The sequence below is a fragment of the Nomia melanderi genome, chromosome 2, assembly GCF_051020985.1.
Source record: "Nomia melanderi isolate GNS246 chromosome 2, iyNomMela1, whole genome shotgun sequence".
Classification (NCBI taxonomy): domain Eukaryota; kingdom Metazoa; phylum Arthropoda; class Insecta; order Hymenoptera; family Halictidae; genus Nomia; species Nomia melanderi.
In genome coordinates, this window is record NC_135000.1 from 19754031 (window position 1) to 19776340 (window position 22310).

Consider the following 22310-nt stretch of genomic DNA (forward strand, 5'->3'; position numbering starts at 1 on the left):
TTAAAAAATAAATTATCAAACCATAAATTTTATTTCGAACGCAAAAACTCGATAAGATCTAAAATCTTAGTAAAGTTTAGTATTCGTTTCATGGTGCATTCTTAATTTGAAATTGTATACCCGCAAAACGTATTTTTACATTTATCAAAATATGTTTAAATATTTAGCAGTGTAATATAATGTTAATAGCGTAATAATATAATATAACTTTTATGATCAATACACCGATTCATATAGAAAAAAAGAGTAATATTCGTTTATCGAGTAAAAAATAAATTATCAAATCATAAATTTCACTTCAGATGCAAAGACCCGATAAGATCAACAGAATTTAAGGAGCAGGGTTGAATGTATCTTTATAGGTGTAGTTTGATGTAAAAACCTGAAGTATCCGTTTGCCGTCAAGGTTGTATCGCAATAATTCGACGAAAGAGGAGAACATGAATCGAACGTTCGATAAAATATTTGAGCGTAGTAATGCCGCGGCAAGTCGGAATTTTTCAGCAATACATCGCGGGAAAAAGGAGAGGGAGAGAAAGAGGGAGAGAGAGAAGGGAAGAGGTTGACATTCCGACGTAGAAATAACGTTCCCTCGGCGGTTCATGAAATATGACCAAATATAATAACACGCGGACGCATAGAATTTCTAGTCCAAAGTTCGCTAAGAAAACATATAAACTAACGGGAATAAAAATAGCAAGCCACTATTGAGACGAACAAGAGATATTTTCAGGTGTGTTTCTTTATCTATCTTCTGATGTCATCGGCTCCCTCGATATTGCGTGGATTTCTAGATCTTCATGAATGGATGGCGGTGCCGGCGATTTACGACATTCGGACGTCGGTGACGTAGACGCGAAATGTGACGTCCAATCCGTACGTACGTTACCCGGTAAAGTTATAGCGAACCTCCCACCCATTTCGTCATTTCTGTTTCTGAAATTCTGGAATTCCGTTCTTTTTTTACTAATATCACAGAGCGTCCGTGTCGTTTTTCTGGTTCCCGGAAATAAACGTCGGACCTGGTTAACTGGCGTTTTCTTTTTCTTCGAACGTTCAGTGACATTTAATTCTTTACTCTAAAGTAATTAAGATCTAATAACAAATATTGGGAATTACTTGAAATATGTAAGTTTGAAGGAAATGTTATGAAATATATTAATTTTGTATTATATACATTGTTATAATTGACGGTCGTTACATGAAACGATAATTAAATAATTAAATAAAAACTTTTATACACATAAAAATAATTCTGCCCTATAAATCACTCTATATAATTTGTATAATTTTATGTATATGTAATATCTATAATATTTATGTGGTAAATTTAAATGATTAATTCCTTCGTCAAATTCTATTCTTAAAACATATTGTACATATAGCAGTGGCTGATTTAACGTTCGTTATTAAAAATATAATTTTCTTCCATGACATTACGAGTCTGCGTTAAAGTAGAATATTTCGAACACTTTATTACTTCAGAATTTCGAAGTAGACCGTTTAATGCACGTAAATTTTCTATTATCGACGGTTCGTTTTCCTCTGAACAGATGCTTCTCAACCCATAAATTGCCGCTTAAATACTTTTAACCGTTGACTTGTCAAATAAACAATTTACGAGCAAACGATACACGATCATTTTCATATGAAAAGCCAAGCAAACTTTATCGTACGAAATTTCAGTCTGATCGTCGGACGCAGATTAATTTTCATATGAAAAGCGTTTCAGTCCTGAAAAGTTTATCTAACGCCGCTATTCATAACCACTTGCCAATGAGCGGTGCTCGTGCGAACGAAACATATGGAAGGCGGACTGCATTGAAAATGTTCGATAAACGCGTATAAAATACTCGAAAATTGCCTGGTTCAGACGTCGCTACAACGGTGCAGACTAAACAATCGTTGAAATACATGCGGGCCGCGAGACGCTCAAACAAAAAAGAAAGAAAATATAAAATAATTCATGAACGCGCGCAATAAACGCGCATCCCCTCCCTTGTGCCACAGTGAGAGGCTGATCGATTATTGTACCCCAACTGTGCCAGTGAAACGGATTCGATTCTCTTTCAGCCCTAAAATGGAGCTTTAGAAAGAAAACATAAGCATGACACGTGATTTACTATAAGACAATTATTGATAAAACGATGAAACTCTGATGAAATTTTTCGTTCGAAATTATCGAAATATTCGATTAAATGAATTAATACGATTATTAGAGGAATTATTTACATGGGCTATTTCTAAAATAAAAGTGAATCTATAATACTGTTCTGTAAAACACTTTAATCAAAACTTGTTCGAGGAATCTGTAATATACACGAGAAGGCACAATTAATGCCATTACTAACTGAACTATAATAATTAGTTTATCAACAGTGACAATACAAAAATGGAATATTTTATCAGTTATAATAAAACGTCTATATCTGCCTATTTCTGAAATTTGAAAGTTCTAGCTTTAAACATAGAATGGACTAAGCATTTCACGAAGACTCCGTTAAGAAGTTTCCAAGAAGATATTGTTTTGTAGATAACAAGAGAAACTATATTACGCAGTAATGCAATAATAAACGTTGTTTCTTTTCAATGCCATTTTTACTCGGAATACTGCAAAATTCTCCAGCTGTCTTAACCTTTCTGCTCCGAAGACGCTTCCAATTAGCATCTTTATTGAAACGATATTACAGATCAAATATACTTACATCCGTTACAAAACATTAATATAAGACATCACGCAATTCTTTCGACTTTGAATTAAATGCTACTTCTCCATTATCAATAACGAAGTAGTTACGCAGAGTTATATAAAAATGATTAAAAGTGTCGAAGGTTGAAATCAAACCGCGTTTCCTATGAATTGAATTATTTTCATTTCTCGGAAGCTGTCACGAGCCTTGAGCGAAATGTTTTTGCAAACAAATCTCCATTTCCACTAAATCATTAGCAACAAAATAATTTCACAGAAATATATTTAAAAATCCTCACCGGCGACCTACGCAACAGAAGAAAAAACGAATCGAACGTTCAGATTAAACCGCAGTTCGCGCAAATCGAGTTATTAACCTTGGCGCGCAAATCTGTGATTTCCGGGAAGCTGTCGCGAGCTTTTAGCGAAAAGTTCGAACCCATCGATACGCGTATGCCGGAGTGGCCGGTGGGGGTAGAGCGATTGTGCAGAGCGATCGGGTGTTCTTTAGTCGGCGAGGGTGCAAGGTCGGCTCCGGTAGCTTCGCTCCCTGGGACAAGGTCGTGGCGACGAAGCTCCTCGAGCAGGATGGACAGGCACAGGATACAAACCGTGGCGCGCGTGTAATCCACGTGAGAGCGCGCGCCGGCGTTCTGGAACTGAAACATCTGCCTCTCTTCCTCCGCCGGCGGCCGCTATTCTCTTGGGCATCGATCAGACTAGCCGTGGTTGTGCGACGGGTCGCCAGTTTCAGGCGTAACGCCGCGTCTCGTTGTCGCTCCGCGAAAGCTCCCAGCATCCTCGAGCTTCGTGAGCAGCGTCTCGCTGCGATTCGCGCACCGAAAATCCTGCCGCGACACGTGTGAACCACTGGGAACGGGATCGGTCGGTCGAGTATAACATGTCCGCGGGGAAGCACGGGAACATTGCTCGCGGAACGTGCCGGGCTTGAGCAGCGGAGGGACGTAGACACACTAGACTCGATCGTTTCACAGGTTTCCGCCGCAGAGCTCGGTGCAACCAACACGTCCGGTGTCACGTGTGAGTCTTTTGAGAAAACGTATCCCGAGGATGGTAACGGTAATCGACGAGAGCATTGTACGCTTTGTAGATTAGTTGTTAGAATTGATTTCGGTGTGGCGGAGTGACTCGACGACAAACGATACCTTTGTTTGGGTATCGGCTGGTATTCAGGGTACACCGCGGTAGAACTAAACCGAATGATAACAGCAGGAGTAACGATGACGAACACTACTTGCAGGGAGTTTCAGCGATTATCGCCGGTGTCCATTAAAATTGTGAAGTTATCCGCGTCGGTATGCCGAAGGGGAATTGATATTGACTGTAAAGTTGTTTGGTAGATTCCGAAGACTTCGCGGTACTGTTAGCCGCGGCTAGAACTAATATTACCCGACTAGAGTAACGGCATATTTGCTAGTGCATCACGTAAGCTCGGCCACCTTCTATTTATTCTCGATTCTATTCGGATCAACCGTGTACCACTTGCTTGCTCATAATCTAAGAAATCGTGAAAATAATCGCGGCTGCAACAAGTAGCACGGCCAGTTGCTAAATGTGAAACTTTAACCTTCCGCGCTCGGAAGTCGTGTGTTGCGCCTCGTCGTAATTATTTCAGGCGCTCCGCCGCGTTGAACTGCTCTCGGCGTAAATATTTCTGATGATTCGTTGTGCACTTTTTGAAATACAATGCGCGAAAAAGCTTGATTTGCGGATGCAGGTCGGGCAGCAAGCTAAATTTACGATGGAACCTTCTGTTCGAAGTTATTCATTTGTCCATTTTCTGAAGAGTAGTTCTCATTTCTCCCTTAACCTATTAAATACGTTTTCACTGTTTAATGGGTACTCAAGTGTTTTATGAAGTCACTTTGGAAGGTCGCTAGATTTAACGTGGGAATGACGTTACAAATGTCAATAACACGTAAACCGCAACGCGTAGAATATTGTTAGGTCTATATAAAATTCAATATTCCCTTTATTATTTAGATTGAAGTTCATTTGTTCCATCAGCCGACTGCGAGAACGAAATATTAAATTAAGTATACCACGGGTAACCAGTTAATATGTTGTCCAATATTATATTCGATCAGTCAGTGGATTACGATGATACCCATCATTTTCAATTTCCGTGTTCGTTAATTAACATTACCCACCGTGATTGTAAATAATCGGGCATGATTTTTAATATTCAACGGTGGAACGTTAACTGCGTTCGCCAGCTCCTTCCGCGTTCTGTTGAACGCGGACCGTTCCCGTTCGTTCTATTATTGTGCAATGAAAATTGAAAATTATCACGGGAACCATAGAGCGTGCGGCGGTAATATCGAAGAAAGCGTTATTTAATCCGTCTAATTGGAGGATAGCAGAAATAATATAAGCACTGGACGGTTAATACTGATGCTTGGCAAAGGTCAAAGGTTAACCTTCGGTTTCACCGCTAGTTAGGCAGGATTACGCGCGCACCTCCTTTGAAACGCTAAAACTCATATTGTATAATTTCGTAGCGGGATCCTTTGAGCCGGCCTGCGCAAATCAGTAACTAATTTCCGCGCGAAGCTACTTAACACATGATGATCATACGGTTTCGTCACGTAAAAACTGCAATCCTATCTTTCTCGACTTGTTAACGAGTTGACTCGTCGTTTGCATTCGACTTTACGGTCCCATCGTATTTCATTTCATCATGCGTTACACCTAAAAATTCTAATGTTCATCTATATTTTAATATAATGTGCTATTACACTGAACTCGCGTTTATAGTGATGCACATGACGTAGAATCGATTTTATTTGTCATTGGGGACTATAGATTTTGTGTCTTCTATTTGTGTACCTTCGTTTAGAAAGTAATTAAAAAATTTGGAGGAGATTTATCGATTTTAGACGTCGAGTTTTTTTATATTTTTGGGCTATTCTTATCCTTGATGTAAGTGCAGGATATCATTATTAGAAAAGATGAGAAGCTAAAGTGTTTAGATAAATATTATATTTATTGATTATTTTTTGTGTTATTCGTACATATTCATCTCGGATATCTTTTTATGTTTATCAAATGTGGTGTAAATATTCTTCTGTTTTATTACAACAATCGTGGAAAAATCTACAATTTATTTCTAATAGTAACATGAAATAGTTTTATATAAACCATGGGTAAATTAATACGACAGATGTGAAAATATTTGGGAAAATTACCATTTGTACAGGAAATTTTACAAAAATTAAGTTTGTGGATTTGCAAGTGAAGTAGAAACTTAATTAATGTTCGTAGAAGTCCTTCTTCCGTTTTTTCAATTTACATGTGTGATTTAATAAACAATATTCAACATTTCACGCAGTGCTAAATCGACGAATAGTTGTCATTCATTTATTTAGAATCAATTCAATCACATGCATTTTTGATAATATGTTTATGCATCACGATTATGCTTCCTTCTTAAAACGTGAAAGGTTGTCGATAATAGTTACGAGTAAAGTCGATCGTCATGTACCTTCTGCGCTGCAATAATAAAAAGGTCAAAGAGTGCACTCCCTGCTTGCCTGCTCTCTTAGAAAAGCTTCTTAGTTCTCAGATCTTTTCTCGTTGAACTGTCGTTGTTTAATGCCACATGGGAGGCAAACCCATACAATAAATATAACCGATGTGTCTCATATTAAGTAGTGTAGCAACACTTATGACGGATCTCTATAAAATATTTCTTCTCGATTCAATCTCTAACATGGTTGTAATTTATTTTTTCAAGTTGTTCAATTATCTTTCGTACCGAAATGAATATTTAATATTTATTTTTAAAAAGAATTTAGTTAAGTAAAAAATAAAATGTAAATGAACTAAAATTGAGAATTAAGAACAAACTGCAAATAAAATACAGAACTAAATTTATTCACGTACGACGTAACCTGATTTCGTCTATTCCTCTTCTTCTAATCTTGGTGTTCTAATTTTCCTTCGTCATTGATTTTGCTGTCATATTCGGCAATATTGAGTATGAAACGCAGTATGAAACGCTAAAGTGGTTTGAAACAATTACTAGAATTAATATTATATTGTTAATACTCTCATACCATTTCTTGTTCAAATTTTCTTCAAGTACGTTCACTTCATAACAATTTTTGCTACAATGTCAGACACATGATAAAGACTTCAAACAGAATTTAATAAACATAAATATTCTTCAGTTCGGATCAATGTAAAGATAACATTATTTCATATTAATGGATATTTAACTTTCGCGACAAAATTACTTTTTCCCCGGAAAACAATAAACAACAAAATAATTGTTACAAGTCTAAACGCAGAAGAAAACATAAAACAATATCTTTATGAGGAATTCACAATTTTCCTGCACATTCAGTGTTTCTCTAAGCACGAAAACAAATTATCTTGTAACGATGCTTAATATTATGTTTTTTTTATGTACAGAGTCTCAAAACCTGCAATAAATTTATCGATTGTCTTGTCTGCTTGAAAAAGGGTGAAAATCAGGTATTTAAGCTCGCTCATATGTAATCAGTTCGGTAATCGGATGGAACGATGAGGTTCTTGATGGAAGAAGGAAGACCTCGGTAGTGAAAAAGATAGAAAAAGGAGCTTGTAAGCTCACGAGGGGGGCCCTGAGTCAGCTCGCTAAATATAACGCAACCGTGGAACGGCACACGTACGACGTGTTCGACGTATGATCATCCAGCTCGAAGTGTGAAAGCTCCGCGTGGAAACGCCAAAACTTGCCGGACATGCAGGTCGAGCTTTTAAAGTGGCACTGCTGAATCACTCCGGAGCGAAATGCTCGAGTAGACGCGGGACAGCTTTCGTTCGTAATTTCGTGATCGGAATTTCTGGAATCGAGGGGATCCGCGATAATCCTTAAATCGATGTATGCGAACTGTCACCTGTCAATTTTCCTTTCTAACTTCGCAATTGACGATTTAACGCTAGTTTTCTTTTATTATAAACGATTCTCTCTGTTAGTTGACCTGAAATAGAATTTGTCGTTCGTATTCCTTTGTATATTTAATTAATAGAGGGAAACACCGTGCGAAGGAAATTTTGTCCCACAGAGGTATTATTTTCAGAAGTATTTTTTGTTGTCATCAAATATTATTGTTCTATTGTAATTCCATAAGAATAGAGACTTCTTAATTCTTTAATTCTTAGCCGAAAGATTCGAAAATATTTTAGTGGTTAAAGTGTTTAGGAAAAATGTCACCGTGGAATTTTTATATTCTAGAGTTAAACGGTTTTATAAATAAGTTATAGTAGCCTGTACTATAAGGATAATAATATGCTACGATAATAATGTCAGTGGAGAATTAAAAATCCAGGAAAAATAGAATCTTCGTTGGAGCTGTAGATAACAAAGTGGAACATTATTATTACCTTCGAAACTTAATTAATGGTACACGAATGTGCGCAAGTCTTCATCCAGTCACTGTGCAATTTGATTTTATCGCTTGATTAAATCTTTAATCTTTCTATAGATTGCATTATGGACGATTTTTCTTTGTTTCACGCGAAACAATCTTCCGTCGAGTAGTTCGCCAGGAACAATGTAACGTTCCCGTAATTAACTTTCTTCTTTATTAATAATCCTTTCATCGCGGTGTCAAGGAAATGTTATCCAATAAAAGCGGCTGTGTAAAATTAATGACGCTTGTAGCTGATAAGGGGAACCATTGATCGAAGGAAGCCTCCTTTTCTCACATCGCCAGTTTTTCCGATATTGTAACTCTCGCTTCTGTAAACGAATATAATTTTTACACGATTCAGGGTATTTTTACTGTGACAAGTGACCTAGGTAAATGTATTTCGAGAATGATTTCGCGTTGATTTTAACAAACAAGTGTGTAATTTGAGCTTACGAAGTCACGCGATGAATTTTTGAAAGGAAAATACTAATTATACATTTTAACCTTAAATGTTCAAATTATTTGTAATCAAAATTTAAATTTTATACTTCAGTCATTATTCACTAGTATCATTTCACTTCTTTACACATGGTATTCTTTAATTATGATTATACTGACGTAGAATATCGATATTGTCTATTTAAAGTTGGGACCATGAAAGTTACAAGAAGTGTTCTAGTATTTGTTTAAAAATGAAACGTAAGTGTTATGTAAATGTAGGTTTGTGATTGATGTGTTTTCAGATTACAGGAGAAACAAAGTATGATAAAAGTTCTCTTGACGCTTTAGAAATCTCTATTCACAGTAATAAACCTAATTTTTATCAATTCGTAAACTATGGTTTCTCTTGAACATCATATTTATAACATTAAAAAAAGATTAACAATTTACATTAAAACCGTTATTGACCTATGTTTCAATGACACTATTGTTTTATTTTTAACTGTATTATGCTCACGCAAAGTTTCTTCGGTAGTCTATGAGACACCCTGTGTAACGAACTACGATAATCAACTTAACTGTAACATTCCGGAATAGTTTCACCGAATATATCAATACTCACAAAACCGTTCAAGTCACATTGAAGTATTTCACACAAACATTTAAATTCACAAAAATACAACTAAATATTATAAACAAAACCATCAAAAATCCAAGAAAAGTTCACTATTTATCTACAACAAATTCATTCACTCTCTTGCTACAAAAGCAAGTTCTACAATATCAGATGACAACGAATCTTACACGTCCAACACAGATTATCTTTCTCCAAATTTATTATCAAGTTAGACACTAAGAAATAACATTGAATAACGTTTTATCGTGCCTAATACGAACAGAGACTCAAAGTCACCATCGAAAGAAAAGATTATACCTCCCCTCGGTTTTAAAGCGAGACGGTCTGCGGAGGTAGACGAAAAACTCGTTCAGCTAATCCCACGAAATTGATTGTCCTCATTGAATGTCCCGTGTAGCATCGTTCGAAACCGCGAAACGATCCGGATAGGAGTCCGCTCGATTGATATGCAAGTGAAAAGTTCACGTTATTGCGAAGGATCGGCAAAGGCGGTAGAAGAGGATGACGATGAACGCTGGTCGGAAACTCATCAGCCAGCCGTCGGTGGACAGCGAAAGTAACGAGCGTGTCAGCACAGACCGCGTGGGTAGTTTTCCTTTTCATGCTTACACGAATCCCCGGCCCCGTGTCTGAACGTGCGCACCGTAACCAGCGCGCGCACCGTGCACCGTGTTTGTTGTTACTGCCGCCACAGTTTTTCCTCCTCGCACGTACCGCCCGTTTTATTAGTTGTTCCACGCGAATGTAGAATACGCTCTGTCAGAATATTCTACGCCTTCCACGCCACCCTCGCCGCTCGCTCGCCATACACAGGAACACACACACACACGCACACGTTCTCTTTCTGTCTTTCTCTCTCTCTCTCTCTCTCTCTTTCTCTACCCCCCTCGTGTTGCCACCCGCTCTCCTCCTCCAGCGTCAGTTAATATACGATTCGAAATCTATGTTTGCACATCCACCTACCACACTTTCTACGTTTGCGAAATTTCGTTTTATTAGTTATTTATAGGAAAATGTACGGTAGGTTGAGTCAGAAGGTGAAGGTTGTTCGCCGAACGATTTGCACCGCTGGCCGCGTTGCGCTGGAAGGGTCGTTCTTTCTGGAAGAACGGCTTGAAATCAATTTCGTTTTAACTGGGCAAACGGAATCATGGTGCCGACTGTCAGCGCGATGGTTGTTAAAGCGATTTTCACTCGTGGAAACAGTTTTTTTCTTTGGCGATCTTTCGGGAGCGGGTTTCACGCGAAAGTTTTGTTTTGTATTGGAAGGAAAAGTATTGTGGTTGATTAAGTTTGTGTTTTGAGAAGGACTGAGTTTTAGTGGTTTTTTGAATATGTGGTACATGGTGTGTATACAATTGGTTGTCACTAATCGACTTCGTTGGTTTTTCAAGCTTTTCATTGAGGAGGATAAGTTAATTGGTCTTTCGTATTTGATTTTACCCACCAGTGACTTTTCATTCTTCTTGTTTGTTTTTCCAATAGCTGTTGTTTAATTGTCTCATAATGTATGTGTTATTATGAATTATGATACCTACATTGTATTTGTGCTTGTTGCAACTGAACCCCTGTTGGTTCGATTCCATTTGCCTTTAATTATTCCTACATAAATGTCTGTAATCGTATCAATACACTTCGTTAACAAGTTCATTTCAGTTTTCCAAGAAATGGTATTGATACATATTATTGTTATTAATATAAGAATGTTCACGCCTCTTAATACTGTTGTAATTACGAACACTTTATATCACACAGAAAATTTTATTCTTAATCGTAATTGTAATTCACGAGTCATCCGATGGCATATAGAAATTTGAAAATTTTGTTGAAAAAATGTGCTAGAACAATCTCCTTTTCTGTCAAGATGTCATAGGGTATAAAGTATCTATAATATTTTCAGAGAAATATTAATGATATTTCAGGAAAAATAATAGTTCTTGTAGAAATCTTTCTTTACACATTACAAGTAGAATAATACAAATACTGTTATATTCAAAAAGATTAAAATGACTATAAAACTAACTTTCAAATTATTATTCGTAGAAAGTATTAAAATATTAACATTCTTAATTATCTTCTCGACAATTTATCGAATTAAATAGGTAGCCAACTTTTACGTCGATCATTTAATTTCTTCTATCATTTACCATATGCAGTAAGATCATTCTCACAGGCTTTCCTAAATAATATACTACCACGTGTACCGATAACTCTGCGAAACATTGATTACGAAAATATATGCACGCGTACAGATGTAACAACGCTTATATCATAATCCCCGGTTACGAAGCTGTAGTCAGGTACTTGAACGTAAAATTACCTGTTGCGTCTTACACGTTACGTAATGGAAACAGTTTTTCTCGTAGTTAATGTTATGACAATAACGGTCAACACGTGACCAACTGCACGTGCTCGCGCGATATGTGAGCACGTGTGATCTTTATCACTAGCCAACACGATCAACGTGTAACCATCCCATCGTCCCTCAAACAAACGGCTGTTCGGGACACGATTCCAGATGTTTAACCGCTGAAAATTAATGTATCATTAGCAGATTACGCATTGGTTATGCGCATTCGCATTTCTTTCAAAATCCGGTTACGACAGGAATAATTAAATAAGAATTTATTGCTTAAACCGACAGATTTATCAAGTTAAATCTATAGTAAAATCACCGTTAGACTTTATTCAATTTTGTATGGCAGTAAGCTTTGTTAATTATATACTAATACATGGAATTCTTCGGTACTGTTTCAATGAATTAGTATTTCCTTTTTCCTTGGAACATAATTAGAGAAAAGATAGAAGTTTATAATGTTACTATAATATGAGAATGTAGTACATAAACGGTTTCGTAATTGAATAGTTTCATAAACTATTTATACTGAATTCTTTTATGTGACGAGTCATCATTGTTGAGAAAGAATTCTAATGATCTTTTTTATTATAAAAATTGATTTACATTCTATTGAATTTCATTGGACTTATTAATACTTCTCGAAGTAATACCCACTGTAAAATAAGTCATTATCAGATAAAAAGTTCGTATAAACATCAAACTTTCCTTTCTTTTATTTCTACATGCAAACAGTTCTTTATAGTTTTGGTTACACTGTTATTGATCATGCTTACGTAATTGCCTATTATTTCCTTTAATACGTGCTAATCTGACTTCAAGCTTTCATCGTCGCCAGTCGAAGAAATGCTAGCAATTTTACGAATTACTGATTTTACGTACGAGTTTTATATTTCTGTTCTAGGATACCAGAACTCACGTTGTCGTGGAACTTTATGATACGGAGCGATCATACGTGGAGGCACTGCAAATACTAGTCAATGTGAGTAAAATATTTGAATAATGTACACAAATCAGTTTCACCGCACGCAGTTATGAAACGCGTTCTGCAATTTTATTTTGAAAGCGCGTTTCACTCCAGAATGAATTTACACAATAATTTGCTTTCCAGAAATTATGCTTCGATTATTAACTGATAAAAGTAATTACAAACACATGTAATATTGCGCAGACGAATATATTAATCGAAAGAAAACGCATAATCGCTTATAAATTCAATGTGAAGCTACATGGACATACTGGAGAGTGAAACTTAGTCTCAGCACGCTCACCTGTACATCACATTAATTAGAAATTTCAATCAAATGCAGTAAGATGTGTATTTTAATTCTTGATTTAATCAAAAATCTTAGAGCAAATCGAGATTTCATTTAATAAATCACTTACTTTCTCATTTTTCTTTATGCATAATTAATATTGCTATGACTACTTGTAAGAAGAGTATTTCGGTAAACAAAAAATTTTTATTTATAACTACTCTGGACTATAGACAACATCGATATAATTTATAGGGAGCAAAAGAAATACTTATTACCTACATTAACATTCTGCGCAAATTAGAAAAATTTCAAGAAGAATCATAATTTTTCAATAATCCCAGGTACATTAAACTTTGACACCTACATCTTCTTAATCACAATTTATTATATAATTTAACACGTTGAATGCCGCACGATTTCATAGAGCAAAATACTCAAATCGAAAATATATAATATTAAATCATTTGATTGAATTGCATTATTACTATTCCATGTTCATTTAGCTGAATGTCACCGCATTAGCCAGCATTATTTATAATATAGAAATCTTTTCAAATAATCATAGTTTAACTGAGTGAACTATAGTAATCCGATTCAATTGGGGGTTACCGGTGACCCCCATGGCATTCAACGTGTTAAATATCGAAATCAGAATGGTCACAGTAGAACATTCCTATAGGGCATCGTTTTGCTGACCATTATTTTCCCTTCCGTTGGAATATCGACTGAAACGTGCTTCACGAAAGTTCTTAGAACATCGAAGCCACGACCTTGTTTCTCGTAAACAAGCTCGTTGCCCGTTTATTTACTTCGAACAAGGATTCCACTCCAGTGATCTACTTGCCGAGCAGTTTCTCGCTAAGTTATGCAGCCTCGTATCTCTCCTGGTTGTTTCCATTAAATATGCTGCGCGGATTACGAGCGTAGTTTGGTAAATTCTCGAAACTGCCCCGAGAACCAGTTCGACGAATTGTTTAGCTATCGGCTGCAATCCTATATTGTTCCGCGTTGCAAAATTAATTTCGATTGTATAATTAGCTCAATTTTTCACCGATCATGTTCAAAACTTCCTTCCACGCTGCTATTTTACCCAACTACTATAGATTGATTGCATTAATAGACCGCAGTTCGTTGAAATTTCAATAAAATGTTGACATTTCTCAGAAAATCTTCGTGCTCCATTTTAAAAGATGAAAGGTCGAAAAGAAAGTAAAAATAATTCGTTTCGTTAAGCGTTAGTGGAAATTATGGCGTAAAAGTGGTAGTTTCACGAAAGCTGCTTAACGTATATTTCTTTGACTTTGTGAGTTTATTCGTGTTATTTCAATTATGTCATTCATTATTCATCTATTCATCTCCAGTTTTCATCAATTAGTACTTAAAGATGGAGACTAATAGTATACTTATAGTGTAAAATATAAGACTAATCGGTATATAATTTGTTACTATTAAATCTGATTTTGATATCGCAGTGTATAAGAATTACGTTTCCGGAAATCCTGTTCGTTGAACTTCTTTAAGACGATCGGTCAATTGTAAAATTCCCTGCCCACTGTCCCTCTATAGATACACGTCTTCATTAAAATCTCTATTTTGCGTCATTCAGATTCGGCATTAATTAACTTCCTTATTATCCCAATTGTGCGTCACGATGGTCCTGCGTTACAGAATTCCCACTTACGCGTCAAGACGAACGGTGCGCCCTAGAGCTTGCAAACTCTATTATTTTCAAACGTTCACTAACATATACTTCAAGGTAACGATATTATGAGGCAATAAAACTAGCAGGAGTATACAGAGAGATTTCGGTCCAACGGTGAACGAAGGTTGCCATGACGGTGGGGAACTGGCACCTCGCCCGGAGCTGTACAAAGCAACCCCTTCTGAACTAATTTCTCTGTAACAAGGGAATGTACCGGAGTAACATTTGACGATTATGCTGAAACTTTGGTTAAATGTAATTCCTGCAGAGATATTTTACCAGTATTTCTTTATCGGATGTCGAGGAAATGAAAGGGACCCTAAAGTCGGGGGTGGGAAATGTAATTAGTTGGTTATTGTGAAAACTGTTGGAATTAAGAGAATGTTGTAAACGTTAAAACTGTGTACCTTTTAATAACAAATCTAGGTGTACAAGCAGATTGTAGAGAATTTTATTTGTTTAACCAGTGAAGTGGATAAATATGTCTTATTCGCGTTTCTAGTTAAATGTTAATCAATTTTTATACACATTTATGTGGAAACACATATACTAAAATATGAAATATTTATGAACATGAATTTTTAATGGCAAAGAATACAAATTAATGTTTTATATAATATGTTAGTGCACGTAGTTATAGAAAAATTATAAGTTTACATCCAGCAGACTCCTATAGGTCCTTTTCAATAAAATGACTTCCCTTCTTAATAAGGATTTCGTTATGGGAAAGTAATTATCTAAGGAGGACACGAAGTATTATAGCCCTGCAGTGCAGTAAAATAATTTCAAACGGGAAAATCCCATAGCACGTAAAATCTCTCAAGATGTAGGAATTAATAAAAATCTTTAACATATCTATCTCTATTCTATTTTCTGTTATAAACTTGAAACTGAAAATGTTCTAAGAGAATAGTACATGCAAGGTGTCATTCCTTAAAATTTGTCCATCCCCTATAATATTTCAGAATCTCCATAAAAGAGCACCCACAGAATCATCCTATAAAAAAATTTCTATATACCTTTCGTAACAGACGAATAATTTTTAAAACTGAAAATCTAATTTTATTTTTCAGAATTTAATAAAATCTGGGAGTAAAAGGTCAATTTATACTTGAGATGCATTACTGAGATAAGTTCACAAGAATCATCTAACGCTCAATTGCCAATCAAAGTTCACGTTATTAATGTAAAACAATTTCTACATCACTCTCGGCGAAGAGCAGTAGTCTGAAACCTTAAAGACTTTCACAGCGTAGAATCGATGTCCTTCAAAGTATCAGCTTTTCTAGATACTTATCCCTAGGCGTCATCGTTACACCCCACAAAAGATTACACTTTCCCCGTAAATTGTAAAGGAGAAATGCAAAACCGTTATACGCGACGCGGTAGTAACAAAACCTCCCCGAAGGAGAAAACACTTTTCCTCGTCGTTTGACATTTCAAGAAGCCGGTCCGGAGCGCTTCTCCGCTTTCAACGACGTGCTCGTATCGAGAGGGAGCGAGAGAAACATAGCCGTCCCCACCCCCGTCTCGTGGCGTCGGATCGATAAATAATGCCTGCAATTAGTCCGTCGTAATTACCGTGCCGCCTCTGCGATTCGATATGATCACGGAAGGACGATTCTTCATAAACACCGTTGAAAATCGACGTGTAAATAGGTCGCAACCTTCGCGAGCGGGCGCGTGGTCTGAATTTAATGGCCGCGCGTCTCGCGATGCGTATCGATATATCGGTCGCGGCCCTCGTAAACGATTTTACGAACGCGTCTGCGTTTTCAATGGGGCTGATTGAAATCTTTTGAGCGCTGCGTTAAATCCGCGATCAGGAAATAATTAAGGAGAGGTCGAGACACAATCGAGCGCGGAAATGCGTTGAGGTCGAAAGCGTGGAAGTGGTCACAGTTGGAAAATGATTTGATCCGGCGTGCTTAGATGAAATTGTACCGGTTAACGTAGAACTGGTAATGTAAAAAGCATAATATTCTGATGGGATGAGATTGTTTGAAATTTAGTTTTTTTTAATGGTTTCTTTTCAAAGTTAGATTCTTGTATTGACATTGGGAACGTCGGACAATCAAACCGATTGGTTCTGTGTTTTTCTATGAAAGTGACAAAGGTGTGTTTATTGAAATTTCGTTCGATTGAAATAATTAGCTGTCTATAATTCAAGTATCTGAACTGAGTCATTTTGGCTCGTTTGGCAATTCCATTGTTAAACTAGATCGCCCTTTCCTTTTTTTCTTACTTTGAAAGATACGTTAATCTGCAAATATTTTATTAGAGTTTAGAAGATTACCACGAAAGTTTAATATTTACAAAATTTTTGTTTTTACGAGAAACGAATTTTTTTGTAGCGCGTTAGTGCATTTTCAGGTAAATTGATGAACGGTACCTGCCGATTTTCCTTGCTTGCTCATCGCGCAGGCATCTGTTTGAAAAATAGTGGCTCTCCCACGCGTTTTATAAATCCACGAAATTCCTCTCTTCTACAAGGACGATGCTGCGCAATTTATGAAATTGAGAGTTCTTCCAGTTGAAATAATAATAATTAGGTTGCGGGTGTTTACGCGGATATATTTTTTGTAGAATGTAATTGGGGGAGCAGGATTTCTTTGAGCATGCGATTAATCTTTTAAAGATGGCAATAATATTTATTTTATTTGTTACTATTGTGCGTGAACCTTATGTAATAACATATGTTTTACACATAACATTGTATACATGTGTATTTGAGCATATATCTACCTGCTTCGATCTTTACAATTAAGAACTAATATTAACGGCTAGAGTGTGACTACATTCGAAAGTCCAATGACATTTGCATACGAATGCGTATGTGCATATATTATTCGTGTATACTTGCATATTCGTCGCATACTTGCATACGTTTCTCGCGTATAAACATTCGCAGTATAGTAATAACTCACGGCATGATGATGTTTGAGTATTTCATTAATTTCTACATCGCGATCGTGACACTCTTTTTAATAAAGTGGAATTCGGAGAATCGAATTGCGACTATATTAACGGGCCTCTGTACTTATTTATGAGTCGCAAGAAAAAGAAACAGAAGCATCGTTTAACCTAAATATTTCTCTGTCGGCGAAACTGCAGAGAGCAAAGGAAAATACGTGGCTTATTGGAACTAACATATTATATTTTCACAGTTTTAATAAATATTTTATGACTGTTGTTCTATTGTTGGACTGTTGTCCGCAATGTAAAGCACTGTTACTTTGAAAATTAATAATAATGTGAAATTTTAGAAATACCTGCAGCCATTGAAGAGTTCCGAAAATGCCGGCTTGGTGGATGCAGCGACGGTGGACGAAATCTTTTATCAGGTAATATAACTTTATCTTAATTTATCGTTGGAATAAAAATTATAAATACTTAGTTTAATTTTATTAGTAAACTATAGATGATTATGAAAAATACGATTTTAGAAGATTAGAATAAAAAACATATTTATCTATGGAACTGAAAGGTTGATCAAATTTTATAATTATGTTTTATTTGCGTATATAGTTGTTACATACAGTACGACTGCTTAAACTTCATAGTTTAGTTATTATACGTACAATAACAAACATATAAGAATTTTAATTTGTATTCCTCTTGCTTTTTCCTTATCTATCAATAGTAAAGATCATAAAATGGTAAGTCAAAACTTTCAGAAGCGTGGGAGAAACTCAAAAATCTCCTATTAAAGAGGATTAACGTACGTTATATTCTTGAGGCTGGCTATGTTCGGATTTCTCTACTTGCTGGAAATTCCATTCGATCCTAATACGTTGGAATTTTCACGCGTACATACCAAAAGCAATGCGAATGCCCAGTTTCAAAGAACGTATTCCTTTAACGCAGTTTACTAAATCCATATCCATTTCTCATAAATTCTTTCCCGTTCTTGCTTTTCGGAATTGTTTGAGCTTACACTATGCAAATAGAAGAAACGGTTATCAAAAGAAGATTTTTTTATTCATGCAAACATGAAATTGCCAGAAGATACCGAGTTCAAGTGGGTCACTCATCCATCATTTTCAATCGTTCCCCTTTATCTCTCAAATAGTATTTTATTAGATAGGTGGTAATACATTAAAAATTTAATAACTGCCGAATCAGAAAAATTAAGTTCTATTAAAAAGGTTTCTTTGAACAGTATTGTATTGTTAAATCGAACATTATCATCTTTAATCGAACAACGAAATTATTCCGCGCGTGTTAAGCGTTAGTAAGAAGCTGAAAACTACGAGTGGTTCAGTAAATGATGCCATTTATCTGGTCTATTTTATGTACAATGGTTCCTTATCAATAGAAGAGGTGGCATTGTTAAAACACAGTATTCACGTGGTTTCAGATTCCCTCTATCCTCAATCATCACGAAGTATTTCTGGAGGAACTGCGCAAAAGGCTTGATACTTGGGAACTTAAGCAGACAATTGGCGATGTCTTTCTCGATGTGGTATGTTTCGACTATATACTATTATAACGGGAAACAATCAGCCATTGTCGAATGGAATTCGATTAAATTTAGTCGGGAATTTACTCTCAGAATTACCGTTTGCCAATGATGCTCGACTAATATAATTTGTCCTCATAAGACTTGCAAGCAGAGTTCGTAAAAAGTGGATTGCAAATTTTATTGCAAACTCGTGGAGTATGTTACAAAATCACGGACAAATATATTTGACTAACTAAGTTATTTATTAACATTTAAATGAGCTTATATTATACCCAATACCTTGATCATAAAGCTGAGTTTATTGGTAATTACCATTACAACATTTTTGAGGAATGAATGTAACAATTTCTATCTAATATTTTATAATTTTTTGTAACTATCTGTGTAACAGAAGGAAAATAAAAATAAAATTGTTTATCTATATTATACTTCTTATACGATTTTACTTAATATTTCATAAATGTATTAAATTAGTGGCGGAATAAAAAATACATTCGTAGAAGGGAGTAAAGAACTTTAATATTGATAACATCATAGTAATTTCGTTTGAAGGTAGTTTTTTATTTGTTGTAATTTAATTCAACTCTCTAAATAGAATTCATTTAAATTAGTGAGAACGGGCAAAATATGTATGAGAAGATCTAACTTGTCGTGGCATTTTCTTTGTAGTTCACGAAGCCAGTCGTCCTGGAGACGTACACCCTTTTCCTTGATAATTGGAAGTCCGCGAGGAAGGCGATAAAGACGACTTGTCAAGCGAAACCGGCTTTCGCACGATTCCTCGAGGTACACAAGATCTATCCCCTTTCATTTTCTACATTTCAATTAGAGGTTTTGTCTCCACTGTTCTCTTGTAGCAATTCTATCGTGTATCTTTTGATCGTATTTCGCAGAAACTTTCGCAGGACATTTTTTCTTACATTAATTGTAAAATATTCATTTTTACGTATACACATGTAATCTACGGGCCAAAGTTTTGGAACTTTTTATCGATTTTTTGCAAAATTATGTCCTGAATCGGACTTTCTTTCGATTTCAACACAGGAGTTTTAGAAATAGATGACATGATTTGTAGTTACTTAAGCTTCTTGACTTAATAATAAACGTTTTCTATCTCTATCAATTCATGGACTTATTCCAAATTTTTAATCGATAGTGTATGTGTGTAGTGAGCTATAAAAATGATTGAACAACGAATTTCTACGTTCTAATAAATTATTTATAACGTAGAGATATTGCTTTATTATTTTTATTAGCTTCTATACTCAATATATATTTATTACTACATATATGCACAAATTTCATCAAACTATACTAACATTTACACAATTTATAATTGCTATTGTATACTACTTGTTTAAGATATGTTTAATCAGAAAATTGAAGTATCAATATTTTTTATTAATCCTCGTATAAGAATAACGACTTTTCTTGTGTTATCCATTACAAATATGTTTCTACATACATTGATCCTTCAATTATTTAATTGTTTAAAAACCTATATTTTAGTATCGTTCACTTAAACATCTATATTTGTAGGGTCTACATTAATTCAGAGCTAATTGCTGGGAAAGTTAATATTTCGATTTATTGCACATGTCATAGACAATGGAACGAGAGCACAAGGGAAAACTCGGATTAGATCAGTTACTGATCAAACCGGTGCAGAAGATACCCCGTTACGAGCTGCTCATCCAAAGACTGTTGAAGCACACCGATACATCGCATCCAGACTTTGAGCTGCTTCAAGCTGCCCAGAAAGAGGTACACGAGTTAGTTGTGAAGATCAATTGCACGGAAAGGGAGTCCCTTGAGTGGGAGCAACAGCAAACGACTTTGCGGGAAGTTCAGGCGCTCGTAGAGGGTCTTGCTGGCATCGTTACTAACGACAGGTAGTTATCTTCAAGTTATCATTAGATTGCAAATTTCATAAGTTTGTAATGGATCAGCTGTGAAGTCTACTCGATTCTGCTGAAGTCCAAGGACATGTCACAGTTTCATATTTCCAGTAGAGTAGACCAAGGCCGTATCTTCAGGCATTTCTAACCCATTATAATTATTTTACATGAACTTACACATTCTGTGGACAAATTAGAGGGTGTATTGGAAATATTAAAAAAAAAGAAATTACAAATTTATAAGATCTGTAGATGGATTTAAAAGTGTATGATTATTGAATAAATTTGAAACTGAAATTTATTTTCATAAAAATAATTTAGCAATCTATTTGAACGAAACTGTTACAAGTTGCATTGCTTCTTATTTATTAAACAAGGAGCAGTATCGGCTTTTTATATTATTAGTTCGTGATGAAATCAAATAATATTAGCAAAGACAAACGGAATCCCAACTAATAAAATTTAAAATCGTCGTCCGCATTTTTTAATCTTTTCAAGTGTGCAGGTTTTTCTTTTGTGTATGAACTTCTTTTTTTACTTTCAAAGAAACCAACGCGTGCAATCCTTTCAAACATTTCCTCGTCGCGTTCATGTAAAAACGTTGCACCCGGTTTTTCATTTTACGTGCCATTCAACCTTTATGTGTGCATACCGTATTGATTCCCAATACTGATGCGTGTCGCGGTAAACACTGCTACGAAAACAAAAGAAAAGTCCATTTGAATAGACACGTCTATTCTTATCGCAGAGCTTTCGTCCGTCACGATCTGGTCACCATTGCCTCAAACCAGGGAACGAGAAAGGAACGCGCGTTGTTCCTGTTCTCTGATTTGCTTGTTATCACCAGTATCAAGAGGAGAAGCGGAACTATCAGAAAACCGTCAACGTGAGTGTCCGTTCTAATTTCTCGATGCCTTTCAAAGATTTTACTACTTTAATATACGCAGTGGAATAATCAATTTAAAAAATATAATAATTTATGTCAATTTAGTTAACAATAATTTATATTTACATTATGTATGATATGATTCTGACGCTATAAATATCAATTAAATCGTTACGTAAATGATTTTCGCTACGTCGGAAGTAACTTATGGATTTATGAGTTGTGTATTTACTATAAATTATAATGAAACTACTACTAACAGTAAGATCAATTTTTTTAGTAATATCGAGTCCAATGTTATGATATGGCATTGAATAAGAGATTTCTTAAAATATAATATAATATAATTAATATAATTCCCCTATTTGCATATACTCAGTAACACTTTTTCCAGAAGTTCCTGCCCGAACAGTCTGGTCGGCCTACTGGAAGCAAATAAGTACAAAATGTTAATGAGAATAGCACTGGACGACCTAGAAGTTATGAAAGGTATTTCATAAAATTTCTTTTTTATCGTTTACACTATAATATAATACTTGAAATAAAGTAACGGACCA

At 35.6% G+C, this 22310-nt stretch overlaps 1 protein-coding gene across 12 annotated transcripts in view; it reads left to right on the top strand.

The window, feature by feature from the left end:
* LOC116429146 (rho guanine nucleotide exchange factor 17) overlaps positions 1-22310 on the top strand; it is an 82644-nt gene that overhangs the window by 49079 nt on the left and 11255 nt on the right. For 10 of the 12 annotated variants that reach the window (XR_012998099.1, XM_076365131.1, XM_076365130.1 and 7 more), the window contains exons 9-15: positions 12448-12525; positions 17771-17848; positions 18865-18969; positions 19639-19755; positions 20575-20861; positions 21616-21753; positions 22148-22242. Coding sequence is in view for 11 of the 12 variants with exons in the window: in XM_076365131.1 (XP_076221246.1) it covers positions 12448-12525; positions 17771-17848; positions 18865-18969; positions 19639-19755; positions 20575-20861; positions 21616-21753; positions 22148-22242 (898 nt within the window). In the remaining variant the exon portion in view is untranslated. The remainder of the gene's footprint in view (positions 1-12447; positions 12526-17770; positions 17849-18864; positions 18970-19638; positions 19756-20574; positions 20862-21615; positions 21754-22147; positions 22243-22310) is intronic. The other 2 variants (XM_076365132.1, XM_031981719.2) reach the window with 1 other exon arrangement.